The sequence below is a fragment of the Argiope bruennichi genome, chromosome 1 (genome assembly GCF_947563725.1).
Source record: "Argiope bruennichi chromosome 1, qqArgBrue1.1, whole genome shotgun sequence".
Lineage (NCBI taxonomy): Eukaryota > Metazoa > Arthropoda > Arachnida > Araneae > Araneidae > Argiope > Argiope bruennichi.
Genome location: NC_079151.1, coordinates 141,653,446 through 141,673,488, shown reverse-complemented (window position 1 = coordinate 141,673,488; position 20,043 = coordinate 141,653,446). Strand labels below are relative to the sequence as shown.

Below are 20,043 nucleotides of genomic sequence, written 5' to 3'. Positions count from 1 at the left end.
GTTTTTTATTTGCAAACTGGACTGAGCAAACCAAAGTTTAATATGAACAAGAATAGAAAATAGGAATAGCATTTTGCTCGCGAAAGTTAGCAATTATTTTATTACCTTTTAATTTCTGCTTACAGAAAAACCTTCAATTTCTCCATTTTTAAACAAGCATATATCATTACTATATCCAATGCTCAAATAAAAATAATTATTTAGTTACAAAAATGCCTTTTCTCACTGTCAACAAAAAAAATGGAGTAAGTATTTAATTTTATTAACCAACTAGTCGCCTCAAACTACCAGCTGGCTAGCCAGGGATACTGGTCATATTTGATTTTAGATAAATCTTTTTTGTAACTTTATATTCATGATTCTGTCACATTGCCTGACATAAAGGTCTTAGTTAAGTTCCCTTTATTTAGTACATGAACCTTTCTAATAGAGGCAGTCTTAAAACAGTAATCGCTATTCAAAACGTAAATATCTGATTTATCTACCTTCTCAATTTCGGAATATTGAAAATTTCACTTTTTTTTATTTGTCTCGTGAATGGCACAGATATTAAATAGCCTCTTTCTTTTTTAGCTTCCGACAATGAAAGAAAATCAAGTGATTAAGTATGTGATAAAACAATGAAAACGGCTTCAATTTTAGCGCAATAATGAAATCTAATATTGAAAATCAGGCAAAAAAAAAAAAAAAAAAATCAAAATTCCACAAAAAAATTGCAAGATTATCCAATAGATATAATATAATATATATATATATATAATTTCAAATTTGTGTAAATTTTTTGTATATTTCCGGATATTATCGCGAAAAACGACACAATTCTACTTAATTTTTAATTAATTAAAATTTTAAAAAAACCTCTCCAAGATGCCTATTCTCACCCTTCAAGATACATATGTGCGCAATTTGGTAGCTGCAGGTCAAACAGTCTAGCATGCAGAGCACCAACACATGCATCTCTATTATAAAAGATAATTAAAAATTAATTTTAAACGATGCAGAAATTAACCATTGTGCAATATTGGCTTTATTGTTTAGGAAAACAAATGCTACAAATTATAAAAGTATCCATAAAATGTTAAATAAGAAATGCACACACAATCTTGGACAGAATTTACAATTTTATTGTTTGAAACTTACATTAAATACATCAAAATCTGTTCATGTAACAAGTTTCAGATCATATTTCTCATCATGCACTGATACATTCAATCTTTTAACTACACTTGTCACTACAGCTTAAAAAATTTAGGAAAACATGATTATGTTGAAAAACAGAAGTTAAAATCAAAGTAAAAAACTAACAGATTAAAAATCTGTTATTATCCTATTCAATATTAGATTGAATGGCCACTTAAAATAGTTTCAAAAATATGTAGGTAAAAAAAATATATATGCCAACATCAATAATTTAAATGGCTTAGTTATAATTTTATTTAAATTTCACATTTAATACATATATATTCAACCTTAAAACAAATGCTTATGGTAATATTTAGTTGTTGTCAATAATTTTACACCTCTTTTATAAGAATTTTTTTTAAAAAAAATGTGTCACTCAGTTTAAATGGCCATTCATTAGTGATAACTATCATTCAAGTTAGTTAAATAATTAAGGTTTAAATCATTGCATGGACTAATTATCTACAATGAAATTCAAAAGATATGAATAAAATTTTAATTAGCATAATATTTATGTGTATAGCATATCGAAATCAAATGAATATATAACAAATAAAAATTGCTTAAAGATTCTTAAATAAATACAATTAAAAATCAATGTTAATTGACTAGATTAAGTAAAAAGAAAATACAAGTTAAAAATTGAAAAAAGAAAGGGGGGGGGGAAACCTAGATAAAAAAAAGTAACAATGAAAATGACAAATATAACACTTAAAATTTTGGCCTAACTTAAAAACATAAATCACCGGTAAAATTTGTTACAGTCATAAAGCAGGAAAACTAATTTCATTGCTAATCAAAAACAAGTGCAAAAAAAATAATTAAAAAAAATGAGCAAAATAAATTACAAAGCAAAATTTTTGTATATAAACTTGGCATATAATTATGTAACATTATGTTAATATAATCTCATGTGAGTACTCTGTTTTAATTTCAGATTACTCAGGAATTGTTAAAAATAGCCAATAAAATTCAATTTTTGAAAATTCTAATCAAAAGTTCCTGAGGGAAGTACAAAGCTGAAAATGATTTTTAAATTATAATTATCATTGTCAACAACATGGAAATTATATAGCATCAGTTAAATACTTCATATTTTCTTCATATCATTTTCAAATAAATCAACATTAAAGTAACAGAAAAAACATTTATCTTTACTGAAAATACAAATATTTGAACAAAAAAAATATGTATAAATATATATGTTACATAATACACAAAACACAAACTAATAAAATTTATCACACAATTTTTAAAAAAATTCTTAAACACTCATTCAGATATTCAAGTAAAACAGTTACTGAGAAATTAAAACATTCATTTTAAGCTCGAGCCAGATGGTATTTAAATAAATGTTTACGATCTATACGCTTTTAGATTAAAGAATAAACACATTCAAATTAATATTAGGGTTATGCATTAAATAGCAATCCAAAGGCTAATGTGAAAATCAATATATAAGCTAATGCTAGCAAAGCAAGGAAGAATCGACAAATGAACTAAGAACATAATCTCTCTTATTTCATTCAAGAAACAGAACTTCAGATTGCACAAATAATCAGTTTCTGAAAGCAGAAGAGATCGGCCCGCTGAAAAGCCGATGAATTTAGTCTTGATGCTTGGGTACAAAGTGTGGAAAAAGAAGTAAAATAACCTCAAGTGGGGAACAGGCTGTCATATTCAAAAGATACAGGAAATCAAGATTATTTTTTCACATTTTAAAACTTTTAATAAGTCTGATGCAGTACAGGCTTTTCATGTTGTGACTTTATAGTATTTGGTAAAACGAACTAACCTGCCAAAGAAATTTTTGGGAGAGCAATGATACCATTCACATATTGACAAAAAGAATGTGGCTCACAAATGGTTCATAAAAAAAAAGCTCAGCTTTACGCACATACACACACACAAAAAAAAGATTATTTATTTGGAGAGCTAAGGAGTAAATATCTTTAATTAAGGTACAAAAATTTCAGTTATAACAAATCCAGTTTGGTTTATTATTTATTTGACAACCCTAATAATATAGAGCAAATGATGTAGATGCCAAAATTGAAAACTTAATATTTTTAAAATTAACAGTAAGTGTAAAAATTATACAAAGAATTGCTTATAATGAAATAACATCCTTTTAATTCAAATTCAGATTAAAACATCAATATGAAATATTGTTTATTGTATATTTTTTCTAATACCTAGAAACTGGATGTGTTATTTTACAATGAAATGAAGTACTTCCAACAATTGATAAGATAGAATTTTTAATTTGTTCACCTTTGTTCAGGAGAAAGCTAGAAACATCCTTAAGAAAATGATACAAAAAATAAAAGGAGATTTAAAAAACAAACCAAGTGCAGTGAAAACAAATAAGAAACTAAGGAATAACAAAAGTATAAATTTATAAAAACAAATCTCATTGAATAAAACAAAATGTAATGTAATACAGAGAACAATTTTAAATATTTGCAAGAAATGAAATACTTAATAGCACAAAATACACAAACGTTTTCAGAATATGAAGGAAGACAAGGAAAATATTTTAGGTGTCATTATTAAGCTCCGATGACCAATTTGGGAAAGTAATAATTAATGTTATTTTTGGTAATATTTCGAACGAAGTGAAACGTATAACAATTATGAAATTATAATATAGTGTTTATACACAATACTTAAGTATATAATGAATAACTTGTCAATCAAATACAACAAATTTAATAATACAAATTATAACCAAGTTAAAATTTAATCAGTTTCCACCATTAATTTGACGGAACAGATAAAAACTATTATGTCAGGTATATCCACATACACTTTTTTTTTCTGACTTAATATTCAACTGTGAATTTTATGATAAAAATTATTCAAATAATAACTCACATAAAATAAAATGTAATTATCCAATAAATAATAATAAATAATTTTTGATGTCAGAATTGTGAAGTTTTCTCAACAGGGAATTATAATATATAAATGCACTGCACATGAGATTCTGATGACGATACACTGCTCTTATGATAGTAGTGCTAGATAATTCTATTCTACGGAACTACACATACATATACCAGTGGTAAAACTGTAATAATATATTATGTAAATAAGGGGGCTGAGTCATAAATTGACATCATAATTGAGAAACGTTATCAGATCCTATAAATGAATAACCAATCTACTCAGAGAAATATCTCAGTTACATGAAATAATGTATAAGAAAACGAATGTAAAAAAAAAATTAGGGGAGGAGGGAATAAATAAAAAATAAAACTTCTCAAAAATAAATAGAAATTTTATTCTCCAAAAAGGATAATCATTATTAACTGTAATTAATAATTAAAACTGGCCAATATCTTTAAAAAGAACCATAACCTTAAAATTTTTTTAACGATTGCTGATCTATAATACATATGGAATACGTAAAATTTTCTTCAATCGAAACTTGTAAGTTCCAAAAAGAACACCAGATAATTTGAAAAGAATTCTGTTTCACTATTTACATAACAAGAAGTCATTTGAAAACCTTGCTTGGAGCAATGATGCAGCTGAAACTTTAAAGCAAACAAAAAAAATCAAAGAAAGGGGAACCATGGAAAATTTGGTATTCTGCAGTTAAATCATTATTTAACAAAATTTGTATCTTTTTTTAATACAAACATTTTAACAATAACTGTACAGATTAACATTAAAGGCAATTAATTTTTATATACAAAGTGGTAACTTCATTATTTAAAATCTGAAAGAAAAAAGAAAATGAACCAAGGTTCAAAACAAAAAGATTAAAATAATAAAAAAAAAACATAACACACAGCACAAATACTACTTTGGTAAAAATGCAACCACAGAAAGTTAACACAAAAATCAAGTACACAAGATCACTGTAATAGAAAAAAAATAAATTAATTTGTTACAATACATATCTAAAGTCGAAATTTAACAGGAAAAAAAAAAATACTTTCAGAATATTCTCTAATGAGATGCTTTAATATCCTACATAAATAAATTAATAATGATTAGATAATGCACAAACACAGCATAATGAGGTTAAGAGTGGATTCAATATCACAAAACACAAAAGCTCCCTGTAATAATTTACTTTCTATGTAAACAGTCTTAATGTCCATCAAATAACTTTTTTTGCTAAATGCAAAAAAGAGTATACTTATGCAAATTGCCACAGTTCGAAGGTATGAATCAGACCCCTAATTCTCAACATCTCCCAACTAGTGAGCAAATAATCATTTCCCTCCAGCAAATGAGGGATTATATGGTGGTTGATCATTGACTGGGTATGGTGGTGGGTTTCCAGAGGGAGGTGGGTATCCTCCTTGGTAACCTCCAGCAAGAGGGTATGGAGCCTGAGGTGGGTATGGTTGAGGTGGGTACTGAAAGTGTTCTTGGGTAAACTGCTGCTGTGGATATTGTTGTTGGAACTGTTGCTGTGGATAGCCAGTGGGAAAGGTTTGAATAGGGTAAGCCGGTTGGGCTGAATAATGAGCAGTTGTCGTCGTAGTGGTCGCTGCCGGCTGACTCGCAGCTATAAAGGAAAAGAAGATGTAAATATATTACATAATGGTAAGAACAAACACTAAATTTAAGAAATTACAATCTTAAATTATTCATTTATTCAAAAATTAAATAAAACAGTCTGGACAATATAAGTTCTTTTCAATTATTAAATAAAAATAATTACATTTTGGGTTATGCTTTACATTTTTAATATATACTATATTAATCTAAAAGCACAGAAATTCTTACTTTTAGTGCTTAAACAATTTAAATAAAGTTATATTTTATGAAAATATTTTTCAATAAATTCAGTCATAAGGTGTATAATAACTGTAACAAAACTTATGTACTAACTGTATGATGTATTTCCTCGGCGATTGCATCGTTTAGCTAGGAGGCAACAACTGCAGCAGAAACATGACACCACCACTATGATAACAACAACCACTATAGCTGTCACCAACACACCCACTATAATGCCAATCGTGTTGCTAATAAAATAAAAATAACAACAACAAAAAAACATATAGTTTACAAATCTTAAACAGTATCACATACATACATAAAAATACAACTAATTATTAAGCCAAAAACAGTATTAACTAAACTATATTACATATAGACATAAAAACATGCAACATTATTTAGTCAAATGAATAAAGTAAAGAAAATTACAAAAAAGTGAAATACAATGTAAAAATAGCATTTAATCATATATTTTATTTAGTTATTTTTCATAAAAAAAATTTGTGTAGAGAATTTTGAACATCATTCTTCCAAACATCGTCACATCATCAATATTTTAAATTGTACATAAAAACCAAGAATAATTGCAATATCACTTCAAAAACATTTAAATTATTAAGGAGTAAAAATTACATAATAATTTATTAAGTAACTGATGCAGATATACATTATTTCTTCATATTTATTAAATCTACACAACATAATTTCACAAAATTACTTACTTGTTAGACTTCTTATTTAAATAATAATAATGTCTGATCCTTTTTTTTTTTGTTAAATTTTTAGTAAGGGCATTACGTTAATTACTTCTTTTGCATTTATATTTTTCTCCGACTGCAATTTAAATCTTAGTATGATCAGGAGAGGCAGAAATTTAAAAATAAGTGGCAAGATATCTACAGCAAGCAGGCAACAACATTTCTTTAATTTATCCTCAAAATAACACACGATAATTTCATACTTAAATAAAGCTAATAAAGAATTTAATAGCTAATTATAATTTTTGGTAATAATTATTTGCATGGTGTTGGGAAAATAAGAATCATGCAACCAAACGATGATTAATAGCAGAAAGCAAAGAATCAAATAGCTTGTCCAGTAATGGCCATGATCTGCATATATAAAACAATTGGTAAAGTTAAAGAACCAGTCCCTCATACAAAACCATTGAAATCAATTTCACTAATTTTTATTTCTAACGAAAGTTAAAGACACCCGGAATGTTATCAATTGTCCTTTGCACAAACCACCATCTATCTTCAAGAGAAATCTCAAAAACTGCAAATTTATCTGTGGCAAGACAGAATTTCCTAGTCAATGTCATTATATAAAAAATATCTCAAGTACTGCTTTCTTGAATTTGTTTTTTTCCATATGAAAATTCATAGCTTCTAGATGCATCATCGAGAATCATCTACACCCCTTCACTTCCATTTCAAGATATTTCTTTCACTTCCATTTGCAATATAAAACTTAGAGGAAATAACATCAACATAATTATCGTCAATTTCTGTCATCGATGAATTTTGCCAGATTGAAAGCATGGATAAGTAATCAAAATGCTCTAACATTACTAATAATTTTTAAAAAACCACATTTTCTTTTGTTTTGATAGTATATTTTATCAAAATTGATCCACATGACTATATTAATTCCATTAATCAGGTCATTAAAATTGGCTAGAATTAGATTAATTTGGTCATTTCCCCTCACTTTGAAAAACTACATTTAATCACAATAAAAGTATAATAAAAATTTAGTTACATTAATAGAAGTAAAAATTACACAATAATGACAGAACATTCTGGTTGGTTAATTCTATTAAGTGGTGAAACTGTCAAGTTGGCACTCAAAATTAGTGTAATCGCTCATGTAGTTGAGATTGATGTTTGTGTCAAAGTTTTATTTTAACACAACTATCTTGAAATCAAGTTCTTCCTTTTTAATTCAAGAGGGGAAAAAAGATGGTAGAAGATCATAGACAATGAATTGAAATGAATTCATATCCATATGAAGTAAAAATCAAAATCAAATAATGATTGTGGCTAGGAACTCTGTCATTAGTTTTCCCCACAGACATGAATAATATTTTTCCATCTTCTCTCAAAAATAGAGGGCAAGTGGCCATTAAAAACACAACTAGAGGACATAATCTTTTATGTCAAATAGAAACTGGTAAAAACAGACAGCTATGTTCTATCATTATTGTGTAATTTTTGCTTGTATTTATGTAACTAAATTTTTATTATATCTTTATCTTTTTTTTTATTGTGATAAGATGTTGTAATTGATTTTTGTGGTAAATTTGTTTATGGCTTTCCTCATTATTTTAAATTTATACATAACATGATATCAAATAAAATATATTGGACAAATTTTTATATAATTAAATGAATGTAATATTATTGGATGTGGATTTTCATATTATTTAAATCTTATAATAAAGTAAAGTGACAGCCAAAACATGTGAAAATAATAATTAAATTATTATTAAACTTAAGTAATGAACAATTTTTTAAGTTAAATGAATTAAAATTATGGCAATTGAATGTATACTATGTAAAATGATATCAACTGTCAAAAAAACTTTTCAAATCAAAGTTAGACTGTTTACCAAAGCAATATAACTCAATTATAACTATTACTCTACTAAAGAAGTTAATAAATACTTATTTAAAATAAATTATTGCTTATTTATTGCTTAGTGAAAATTTGAGCATTAGTATTAAATTCTCTTAATTAAAAGTATTCATCTTCATATTTCCTCTGATGAAGAATTTTCTTGATTATCAGTTTGTATTCTTCAATTCCTCAAGTAAAAAAAAAAAAAAAAATACCTGTAAATTTCTTCAAAAGAATTATAATGAACAACATGAAAAAATATTCATACACCTGCAAAATTCAGACAAATCTTTTTAATGCTCTAAATGTATAAAGAGCTTTTCCATATGTTTGAAAGTATAAAAAACTAGCATCTCCCCCTTCCCCTTTTCTTATGAGCTCAGTAAAAATTTAATCAGGGAAAACAAATCGAAAGATGGGCATATATTTGTTGTATTATCTTACTAATCAAATCTTGTATGCAACTCTAATTTCCCTAACAGTTTCAGCAACAAGTGATCAAAACTGATAATGACAGTAACAATCTATACAAATTTTAATCTATCTAAGCAGATCAACCAAAAATAGTCCATAAAATATGACACCTGATTCACTTGTTACCATATTGGTTAATCCACAAAATATAGTTCAAATTATAGTCTGAATGAAGAACAATTAAATTAGGCATCTAAATGTCTATTGACTTAATATAGTCAACATCTATCACATTGTCATATTGATTTTGTAACCAACCAATTAAAAACAATTGGTAAAAACACAACATCTTATTTACATATTGTCAAGATTGGACATAAATTTCTAAAAATTTTAAGGAACATAATGAATTTTGTTGTGTAACCAATTAATATTTTATTTTCAGTAAAGAAATGCAAACCATAAGGATATATACAATAATTAACTTTTTTTCACTTAATATAAATGAAACAAATAAAAAGTTTGATCACAGAAACTGTATTTCCTTTCTTTTTTTATTTTATAACATTTTTTTTCTTTATTCAGTATATAAGAATATACCTTCTATTCTGTTTTATCACAAATTAATAAAAGAATTACAGCAGAAAAAATATCAAATTTCGTAATTATTTCATTTTAATATTTAGTATTTAATTAATATTTAGAAGTATTCTAAAAACAACATAAAATCAAAATTTCTTAAAATGAAACATCAAACATAAGACTTACATTGCAGATGCATACTCTGCATAGCTGCAACAAAATCGTCGCTTTTTAGGACCACAACAATAAACTTTATCCTTAGGATCATAAGGTCCAGGACAAATCAAAGGTGTTGTGTCAAATAATTCTTCTTTAGTGCATACAATACTGGAGACTGAAAAATGAATTTTAAAAAATTAATATAAATTATGAAATTTTTTTATAAGATTATTTATGGTGTTCCATTAATGCTATAGAGAAGAAAAAAAAAAAAAAAAAAAAAAAAAAAAAAAAGAAGGAAAAAAAACTTTAAAATAACATATATTCAGCATTAGAAATTATGAAAAAAATCTTTGCATGTCACATGTAAATTGTATAATACAATGCATAATTTCAAAATGTTTTAAATTTTATTAAAAATAACTAGTTTATACAAAATGTTAGTTTTTATAAAATTTTTTATAAAAATACTCTCATTTATACATTTGTACTTCGTTTAATAATATTTCATCAAATACTATTTTACTATTAAAAATATTTACAAGATTATCAGTCTTTTTATAGTGTGAGCAATTTCAATTTTAAGTGCATTATCAAGCACATTCAAATTATTTTTCCTTTACTAAATAATTAATACCAAATTTAAAATCCAAAATAATTTTAATATATAGCTTGATATATGTAAAAGACAATATAAAAAATAATTATTGCTAACGTTTAAGATATGAAACATGTTAGAAACAAAAGAAAACCTCTTTAAGAATTTTAAATTTATAACTGTTTGTTAAATTCGATAATAATAATGCACTATATATTTGAATAAGATCGACAAAATAAAATTAGATTACTTTTATATTGTTATGGGCCAGAGTATATTACAGAATTCAATACATATACAGAAAAATGGATTTATTGTTAGGGTCTTAGTGTATATAAATAAACAACAAAATGTACGTATTTATCTCTCCTTTCGAATTCGAGTAATTGGCTGAATACATATATAATATTAACATACGTAAAAGATTTACTCCATCCTTTCTTTATATGATTCAAATTTATCATACTATCTATTTAGTTGCTGATATACATGAGTTAACAAAATATACTACATATCTATAAAATAATAAACTGGAAAGATCAAAGGAGTTTTTAAATATATACATAGTGATGAAACAATCCTAACTTAAAATATAAATATATATAATTCAAAAGAAATCGAAGACCGAAAATATTTCCCGAACATTCAAACACATAATGAAAGATGAATTCAAGCAAAAATATGGAATATTTAAATGAAAGATATACACACCTTCCGAAACATAAACAAACATCAATATCACAGGTAACAGGACACAAGCATACCTACACATTTTGCCGTTTCCTACGCGTATATTACTATTCTAAAGACTAAGGACTTTTCCGCACATAAATTTCACGAATAAATTACTTAGACCCTCACGACATTTTAATGTAAAATTAATCTCAGCCCCTTCCGGAAAGATTGCACTGCCTCTTGACTCTCAAATAAAAATAAAAACAATAATAATAAAAGCTTCTGCTCTGACGTATGGCTTCTTTACACACATTTTGGCATCATCAAAATATAATAATAATTCTTTAATATTTCAAAATACTTTTTTAAAATTAAAATCATGGCAAATTCTAAGTGAAATCTTGAAATAAGGTGATATATTTTTTAATCACAGTAGATTCAAAAATTTTTTTCCGGAAAAGAAAGTAAATATTCCTCAATATTTTGGCAATTTTCCAGAGAATATAAATTTGATAATAAGCTGGCAAAATAATTATAAAAATATTCTGTTTTGAGAATTTTATCATATAATATTTATTTTAAAATGAATATTCATACTCTGCAAAAAGAAAAATTATTACGTCATTTCACCTATTATGAAGGAATCTATTTGCTTGAACCGGCTTAACTGTATAATTCCTCAGAAATTATTCGTATCTGTGTTAAATTGAGAAAACGGCGTGTTTTTTATTTGTTGATTCTCATAACGTGGACGAGATCATCGTAATTGTAAAAGATGTATTAAATTTTCCGATTGTAAACTCTTTGAAATTTATTGTTTCTTTATTTATATCAATTTATTTTATTGAATATAAATTTGACGAACATGGGAATTAGAAATTGACAAAGGTATTGTCGGAATATTTTATAAATTATTTTTCCAATAAGTATTTTTTTTTAAATCAATACTAACAAAAGTTCTAAATGTATAAAGCACCTTCGAATTTCGAAAGAAACGATCTTCCTTTTTTTATACATTTTTTCTGTCCTTGTTTCATTATTTTATTGCAGAAATGAGACCACGTTTTCATAATCATGAAACACATAACTATCATTTAATATAAGTCACCGTATCAGCTGGAGATTTATATAGCATTATAACATATAAAGGTTACAATTTCCATCGAATATGAAAATTAGATAAATATATATTAAGAAATATTAAAAGAAAACCGTATTAGGTACATATTGTAAATCAATTTAGAATGCAAAGGTAATTAATACCTGAGAATTTTTAAGGTATTTTATCCATATCTTGCTCCAGGTTTAGAAATATTTAATATCAGGGTTTGTCATATTTAAACTCTGAGGATCATGAAAAATAAATGATATTCATTGACTAATGCCAGTTTTTTTTTTTTTTTTTTGCTAGTTTGACATTTGAATTTAAATAGCTACAAATGTTAATTACCATGCACATGTCATTAAAACTCAATTTTGTCATTCAGCTGTCAACATACTGCTTGTATGTGTATGATTGTCATTCTGACGTAATTTATGATGGATACATCAATACATAAAACATTTGGGGTAGCTGAAGAATTGCCGATTGATGTACTTTTTCTGCATTGCTCGAAAGCTAACTTGGGCACCACATTTGGTGTTATAAAATGCACCCCCCCCCCCAAAAAAAAACTTCACCATATAAATTGGCATAACCAAAATAATTGCATTAATCAAAAATTCATTGTGACAACGCTTTCATGTGTATACCCATTCTATATCTCCTTCTTAGCAATCCAACCAAATTTAATCAAACTTTTCATATTTATTGCTTAAGAGAAGATAATGTGTTTTTATTTATGTGTGTACTTTTCAGTAAATATATTTTTACTTTCTTACATGTAACATTTACTTGAAATATGGCATAATGGATTTTATGCTATAATTGTAAACGCGTTGCTGTGTTATAAATAATTCAACTTTTGCTAATGAATATTAAAGCATAATGAGGTTTCCTGATAAATTATTAAATAGTTTTTTTTATTAATCAAAAGCACAAAAGTATTTTCATTCTGAAAAGCTGTAAGTTTTTCAATTGTCTTAATGTTTGATTTTATTTCTTTTGCCCTGATTGCCTGGTACAAGTTAGTTGCACTATTAGTTGAATATTATACTTTCAGCTATTTATCTTAAATTACCCTGAATATATCTAAATTAAAATATATTTTGCACACAATACAACATATTTAATATTTTAATTATTTTTTTCCCTGAATGCTTCATTATGAATTTTTACCAATCAATTAAAAAGAATTATGTGCATTGAAATATATTGATAGTTGATCTTTTATTAAAAGGAAACCAAATATAAGAAGAGTATTTAGTTAAAATTACTTGTTTGCTTTAAAAAAATTTGAAATAAAAAAAATATTAATCAAAGTCGAAAAAAGCTGTTGCTTTTTAGCATTCAATTTTTTTTAAGGATACAATAAGTATTTACCTTCTTTCTAAAATTATTGCATATTTTCTTTTTTATTTATCTTTTATTTCCTAATCTTATGAAAAAAAATTGAAAAATGATTACTTGCTATTTGTAATATGCATCATCAAGATGAAAAGATGAAATTCATTAAAAAGTTGGATAAACATAAATCCTGACCCTACTAGCAACTTTATAAATTAAAGCATCAAATAGCCGAGGAATCAGATGCTTAGACTCTATTCTTAACTAGCATTATTCAGAAACTATAGGTTGATGTGTTTCTTAGCACTGTGTTACTCCTTGCATTTACTTTTATTAGTGATTGCAGAGAATATTGAGTCCTAAAATTAAAGACTTGAAATTACAGACTTTTATAGATTAAATCATTATTTGGCTGTGAAGTCAGATCCTGCTGTTAATTAGCATAATTCAGAAGCTAGTTATTGATATATACTTTATTATTACTTCCTGTTGTCAAGTTGGTTGGTGGAGATTTTCTTGTGTTATTCTCCATCGTAAGCACAAGTATGAACAGTTCCTCTATAAAGCATCTTAATTTACTCAAACTAAAATCAAATTCCTTTCCTAATATATATTTGAATATTCCAAGATTGCCTTGACTAACTAAGTTTATCACAGTTTTTTCCTTATTATGAATTCTTAACTGATATATTTGGCTAAATGTACTTAACAAATTGAGATTAGTGACCCCAATAACAATGTGTATACACCCTGATTTTTTTTTTTTTTTACAAATTGTGTATTGAATACCAATGCTTTATTTCCCGTTGCTACATTTTTCTTTTTTTTTAATTCTTATTCAATTCTTTTTTGGTGTTATTTTTTATCTTGTTTTTTTGGGATGTTGCCATTTTTTTAACACATGAAGATAAATGGGACTTGCCACACTCATTTTCACTGATTATTGATTTGTATTTAAAAGGAAAAATATTTTATTTTCACTATCTGTTTGAATTTGATGTGGCAGCCTGTGAATTTGGGTCATTGAACGGGCAGAATTTTATAAACCTCTGTTTATTATTTATTTAGTGTACACATTTATAATATTATTTGCTGATATTTATAAAGAGTATGATATTTATAATACCATGCACATTTGAATAGAACTTTTCAAAACTTTTTCTTTTTTAAATCTTGGAGATTTTAAAGTGAGTATTCCATCTTCATGCAAGGTTTTAGTAGGAGTCTTAGCTAAGACAACATCTAATTCATTACATTACATTCAATTCATGTGAAATGAGTCCTATTGAAAGTGGATGAAGTGTTTCAAGGATAGCTGAGAGATAAGATCTTAAATATCTAAACTTTTTTTTTCTTCTTATTTGTCCAATCAAAAAGGTACGAGAAAAAGGCTCGCCCTTCTCCTCTTCAACTATACATTTACTTTCTCTTTGGGTAACTCCAAATCATGGTAATAAATTAATATATCAGATTAGTGAAATAAGCTTTTTTATCCTATTTTTAGGATTACATGTTATTATTTTTTTTTCACAGAACTCCTTTTTATAAATTTAATGTCTATAATTTTGTTGCATTCTCTTCTTCCATTTAGACTGGCAGATTTTCATGTTAAACTTATTCTATTTTCTTTTTCAGATTAGGAAATAAAAATGGATATTGAAACTATTCAAGGATTTTTAGACCATACAAATCCTTTGGCTCGTCATCAAGTAAGTTCATTCCAATAAGAACAAAAATTTTGTATCATTAAGCCCTATGAATGTGAAAAAGAAATTAAAAATAGTGTGCATTTGCAAACTATTAGCATTTAATAAATAATTATAGCATTCAGAATACTGTTGCTAATTGAATGAAAGATTCAAGATATCGTGCAAATATAATATCACCAAATTAATAGCTGACCCAAGACATTTTAATTTTAGCATTGTGTGTGGAGAAAATTGTAGCATTGTATACATTTTATGAACATGCAAGCAAATGATGCAGAAAGTACTTGCTCTTTATTTCAACATTTAAAACTTGTTTTGGGAAACAAAATCAAATTTTCCCTTGGAAGATTTGTTATGTGCTAAGGCTTTAATATAAAAATTGAGATTCTTAGCAGATACATTTAACCCTTTGTGGTTGTATGCCTACACTCAATCACCAAAGTGTTTTTACCGTTCCGGTCGTATGTCTGCTCTCAGCCACCGCAGTAAAGAAACATACTAAACTCATTGTATCTTAATCTCCATTTAGGATTTATCAGTTTACACTTTCTATGAAAGAACAGAAATGGCTTAGGAGCTTATTCAAGAACCAGTACAGTGCTTCTACCACTTCGTGGCAACAAAACCTAATATTAATAGAGCTGCCTCTAACTCACAATGAAAAATCGAGGGTGGGAAATGCCAGACAAATTATTTTCGCAACCCTTGTCATCAAAAACCAGGACTTCATAATGGAGGCTGTTTTTAAAGATATCACACGATGACAAATTATAAATCATAATTTTTAATATAAAACATTGCATTAAAACATATTGTGTTTACAATATTGAAGTTTGCAAAAGAATGAATAAATTGTGCTTTTCCTTCATAATCTTGCATATTATGTATTGCTCACTCAATGGAAATTAATTCCAACAAGCATGACACCAATGTCCAAATTTAATATGACTGCAAAATGATTAAGCAATCATTTGGGTGTTCTATTTTTGGTATAAATATTCTTGGGGGGGGGACTTCTGAAATTTTAACAAATTTATCCAAAGTCAAAAGAAATTAAAAGTGTTTTAAAGCTAACCTTTGAATTAAGCACATAATGGATATTTACATTTCTTTCAAAAGACTCTTGAATATTTTTAATATAATAGTATACACTCTTTTAATCAGTTTCTGTTTTATGCTTCCTCATAGGGGAAAAAAAAAAAAAAAAAAAACTGAATATTTTTTTAGTGAATGTAAAATGTAGAAATTTATTATTTTATGTACTGTTCTTTTACATAGGCCCTTCAATATTTTGAACAACTGAAAGAATCGGAAGATGGCTGGAAATTAAGCATAAACTTATTATCTAATATTGATAAAAAGTATGTGATTTCATATTGTTTTTTATTTTATTAAAGTTTTTTTTTTATTTGCTGTTTTATTTTTCTGATTGAAGATGTTGAACTTCTATAATGTTTCTGATTTTGCCATGTAAACTTTTTTTTTATTTTCGCTATTCTTATAAATATATTGACTTTATGGATGTGAATGACAAATTGTATATACATATTACTAATATGAAATTAATTAATTACTAATTATGAAAAAATTATTTCTATACTATGTATTATTTGTTATAAATTAGTAATTAGAGTTTTCGAATACACATCTTGGACATTTTTACTACATGACACAAATTAATTTTCTTGACCTGCTTCTATAATTTCCAAAAATCATGAGGTTCTGATTCTTATTCTGAACACTTATTCTGTAGTGCACATATAATTTTTAACAATTCAGAATGTCCTAAAACCTCTTGCATGCATATTATTGCACTGGTAGAGTGCAGAAACTTCTTATGCCTTATTACTTCTGTAGAGTGTATGCAATTTTTATTAATTAATTCATTTCATAAAATCCTTGAACAACTTAAGAAAAGTACTGTTACAGTTGTAATAATGTTATTTATTTGCATTTTGTTTCCTAATGAAACTAAACACACATTTTGCTGATCCATTTTTAATTCGTGTAATTTGCAATTGTGCAGTTTATTAAATGCAGTGATATCTTCAAAAATGTTAGTAACTGTGGCACCAAGGTTTTTATATTTAACAACATCTAGAACTCATCTATTCATTTGTGAACATGAAATCTTGTATTGTCTCTGGTGAAATAAAGAAAAGTTGCCAATAGGGAGGAAATCGCAAAGCTTTATTTTCAAAGAAAATTATCCCCACGCAATATTTTTTGCCATTATGAAGAAGGTCTCATCAATCTCAACAAGGGGAATGTGGATCAAGATATAAGTAATGCAATCTCATAAATTTTAATTATAAAGCAGGGTTGCATGCCACCAGGAGAGCCGGGAAAACATAGGGAATTTAAAAATCAACTGAAAAAAACTTCAAAATTTTTCTTAAATATAGGGAATTGTAAGTTTCTTAGTTATTTTTTCCTCATCTAAAAAAATACCATCTTCAAAGATTGCAAGAATCAAAAATAGTAGTCATGACTTCCAAAAACAAAACAATAGCAATCGAGATTGTGTAGTGTGGAAACTCACCCCTTCTCTACTCTCTCCCCTTTTTTTCTTTATAGATCATTCCAGTTTCAATTTGTGAGACAGGTCTTTTCCTATGAGATTCTTGAATTGAAGCCAATGAGCATGCTCAAGACTTCTGTAACTGCATGAGAATTGAATACATTTCTCTGGCAGGAACATTTGATCTGCCAAAGCTGCATGGTGGTGTTTAGTCCACCATATTTGAGTTTATTGAATGGTTTGCTTATTATTTGAGAAACTGTGAGCCTTTTGAAAGTAGATTAGAGATTTTTTTTTAAACAATGAGCTGCTCAAAATCCATATTTAAAACGAATTGGGTGGATTTAAAAAAATGAAATCTGATTTTGCTGAATGGTTTTGAGGAGTGCTGCAAAGTTCAAAGCAAAACTGCCTGCCTGCCAGTTCAAAAGAGTCATCATTGATGTTGAACCTAATACTAAATGGAATCAGGAAAGAATGATATGTCAAATCTGAAAATGTCAAATTTAATGTCCAAAAATAAACCTATTTTGAACTTTTTAGTTAATGAATAATAATTTAAAGCTGAATTTTTATGGACATTAAAATTTGTTGCATCACATTCATTCTTCAATGCACTCAATGATATATTGTAAATATTTTCACATATGTTGACTGAAACTGAAATATCTAAAAAAAATGTTCGTGAGGCTGTACAAAAATGCTGCATCTTATTTGTTGAGGATTAGCTCCATAAAACCTGCAGAAATTGATGCCTATATGCATGAATGGGCAAAAAATGAGCAAATAAAAAAAGTGATGCTGCTTTGGAATGTTTTTTGTTAAGTTATCATTAAATGATTTGTATCATGATTACAAAAATGTTTTTTTATTTATTATTATTTATTTATTTAATCTGAGTCCTTAATTTTATGTGACTTAAAGTTAAAGAGCTTGAGAGATAATATATCCCCCACTTAATATATAAATTTTGTCTTGCCAAATTCTAGATAATAAATAAACAGAATTTTTTCTTGTTTGTAAATATAAATCTTCTCTTAATATGCTATTACTACAAATAATGTTAAATTGTTTCTTCCTTTTCTTGCTTTTTCCATTCCTTAAACTTATATTGCATTATAAGTAGCACATGAGTGTTGTTTGCACATCTCCTCGTGTCTTGAATATATATGTACAGTGAAAACACGGGGACTTCTTTTTCCAGTTGTGAGTAGTTCCAGTTCCAATGTAATCAAGCCATACAATCTGCAGGTATCACTTTAAAAAAATCAATATTCATGCAAACTAAGCTGAAAATATGTCTTTGCGTTGATCTGTATGCATGCATTGAGCTGAGGGAACTACATTTAATCACAAATATTACAAAAGATGAAATTAAAAAATAATAAGGTACCCTTTAAAATGATTAAATGTAAATAGAGACAAAGATTTTTTTTAAAAAATATTTACAAAAAGACATACTACAGACAGTGGATTTTTATTGCTACAGGAAAGAAAAATATTATGAATGATTGAATCAAATGGGATGCCACAGCACTAGAAAAATACAAGAAATTTAAAAATCATCTAAAAAATGAAAATTTTGAAATTTTCCTTAAAAACTGGAAAAATACAGGGAATCTTATTTATTAATTAATTATTATTATTATTGTCTAAAGAATGGCTATCTCTTTAAACATCGGAAGAATATAAGATCATAGCCATAGCTTCAAAAGCAAAACACCATTCATGACTACTAAACCATGGAAGCTCTTCCTCTTTTTTCTACATAGATCAGTCCTATTTACAAGACTGGAAAAAAAAAAAAAAACATCGACAGAGGAATAATGACTATTAGCCTGCAGAGCTATTGAAATTGAAAAAGAAAACATTTTAGCAGAATGTTTTGTAGTTATAGAAAATACTACTAAAAAAAAGTATTTGAAAGCATGTCTAAAAACGTAACAATTTTAAAAACTGCATTTTGTTTAATACATATTGAAAAACAATGCAGTATTGTGTGAAAAGCAAATGTTTGATTTCCTTCAATTAATTTCTTTTTACCAAAGGAGAAATTTTCCCTGTATGTTCAAAATGTGTTAATATCTAGTTTAAAATTTTCTTGAAAATACTAAAACTAATACAAAGAACAACAACAGTTGGATTCTTTTATTGAAGAAATTTGCAGATAATTGTTATTCTAATACTTTTTTAGTCTAAAGAATTTTCCGATTTTGGGGCATTTATAAAATTTTTTATATTCTCACATGGCATCTTGGCTGTGGTAAGTGAATTTAATAAAATATCAATATGCACACCTTCTATATAATGGTCTTTATTGTAGGTAGAGAGGATTAATATATTTATCCACTGTTTATCATATTTAAAAAAAAAAAATTTCCCCCAGAAG

At 26.7% G+C, this 20,043-nt stretch overlaps 2 protein-coding genes across 2 annotated transcripts in view; one reads left to right on the top strand and one right to left on the bottom strand.

The window, feature by feature from the left end:
• Positions 1 to 1,103: 1,103 nt before the first annotated feature.
• On the bottom strand, positions 1,104 to 11,251 carry LOC129976353 (protein shisa-5-like). Its single transcript, XM_056089884.1, has 4 exons — positions 11,015 to 11,251; positions 9,733 to 9,880; positions 6,037 to 6,173; positions 1,104 to 5,710 (listed from the first exon to the last, which is right to left on the bottom strand). Exons 1-4 carry the CDS (start codon positions 11,073 to 11,075, stop codon positions 5,412 to 5,414), a joined length of 645 nt encoding a protein of 214 aa, XP_055945859.1. The 5' UTR covers positions 11,076 to 11,251; the 3' UTR covers positions 1,104 to 5,411.
• A 424-nt stretch (positions 11,252 to 11,675) lies between these two features.
• LOC129963609 (exportin-T-like) overlaps positions 11,676 to 20,043 on the top strand; it is a 37,015-nt gene continuing 28,647 nt past the window's right edge. Inside the window, exons 1-3 of the mRNA XM_056078084.1 lie at positions 11,676 to 11,866; positions 15,060 to 15,133; positions 16,412 to 16,494. Of these exons, the coding sequence (XP_055934059.1) occupies positions 15,074 to 15,133; positions 16,412 to 16,494 (143 nt within the window). The 5' untranslated portion in view covers positions 11,676 to 11,866; positions 15,060 to 15,073. The remainder of the gene's footprint in view (positions 11,867 to 15,059; positions 15,134 to 16,411; positions 16,495 to 20,043) is intronic.

Bases quoted from the DNA above. Each gene is read 5' to 3' on its own strand.
- LOC129976353 (XM_056089884.1), bottom strand. From the start codon at position 11,075: ATGTGTAGGTATGCTTGTGTCCTGTTACCTGTGATATTGATGTTTGTT. The intron at 9,881-11,014 runs GTGTGTATATCT...TTCATTTTTCAG, and splicing joins GTTTGTTTATGTTTCGGAAG to TCTCCAGTATTGTATGCACT. The intron at 6,174-9,732 runs GTAAGTCTTATG...TTATTTTATTAG, and splicing joins GCAGAGTATGCATCTGCAAT to CAACACGATTGGCATTATAG.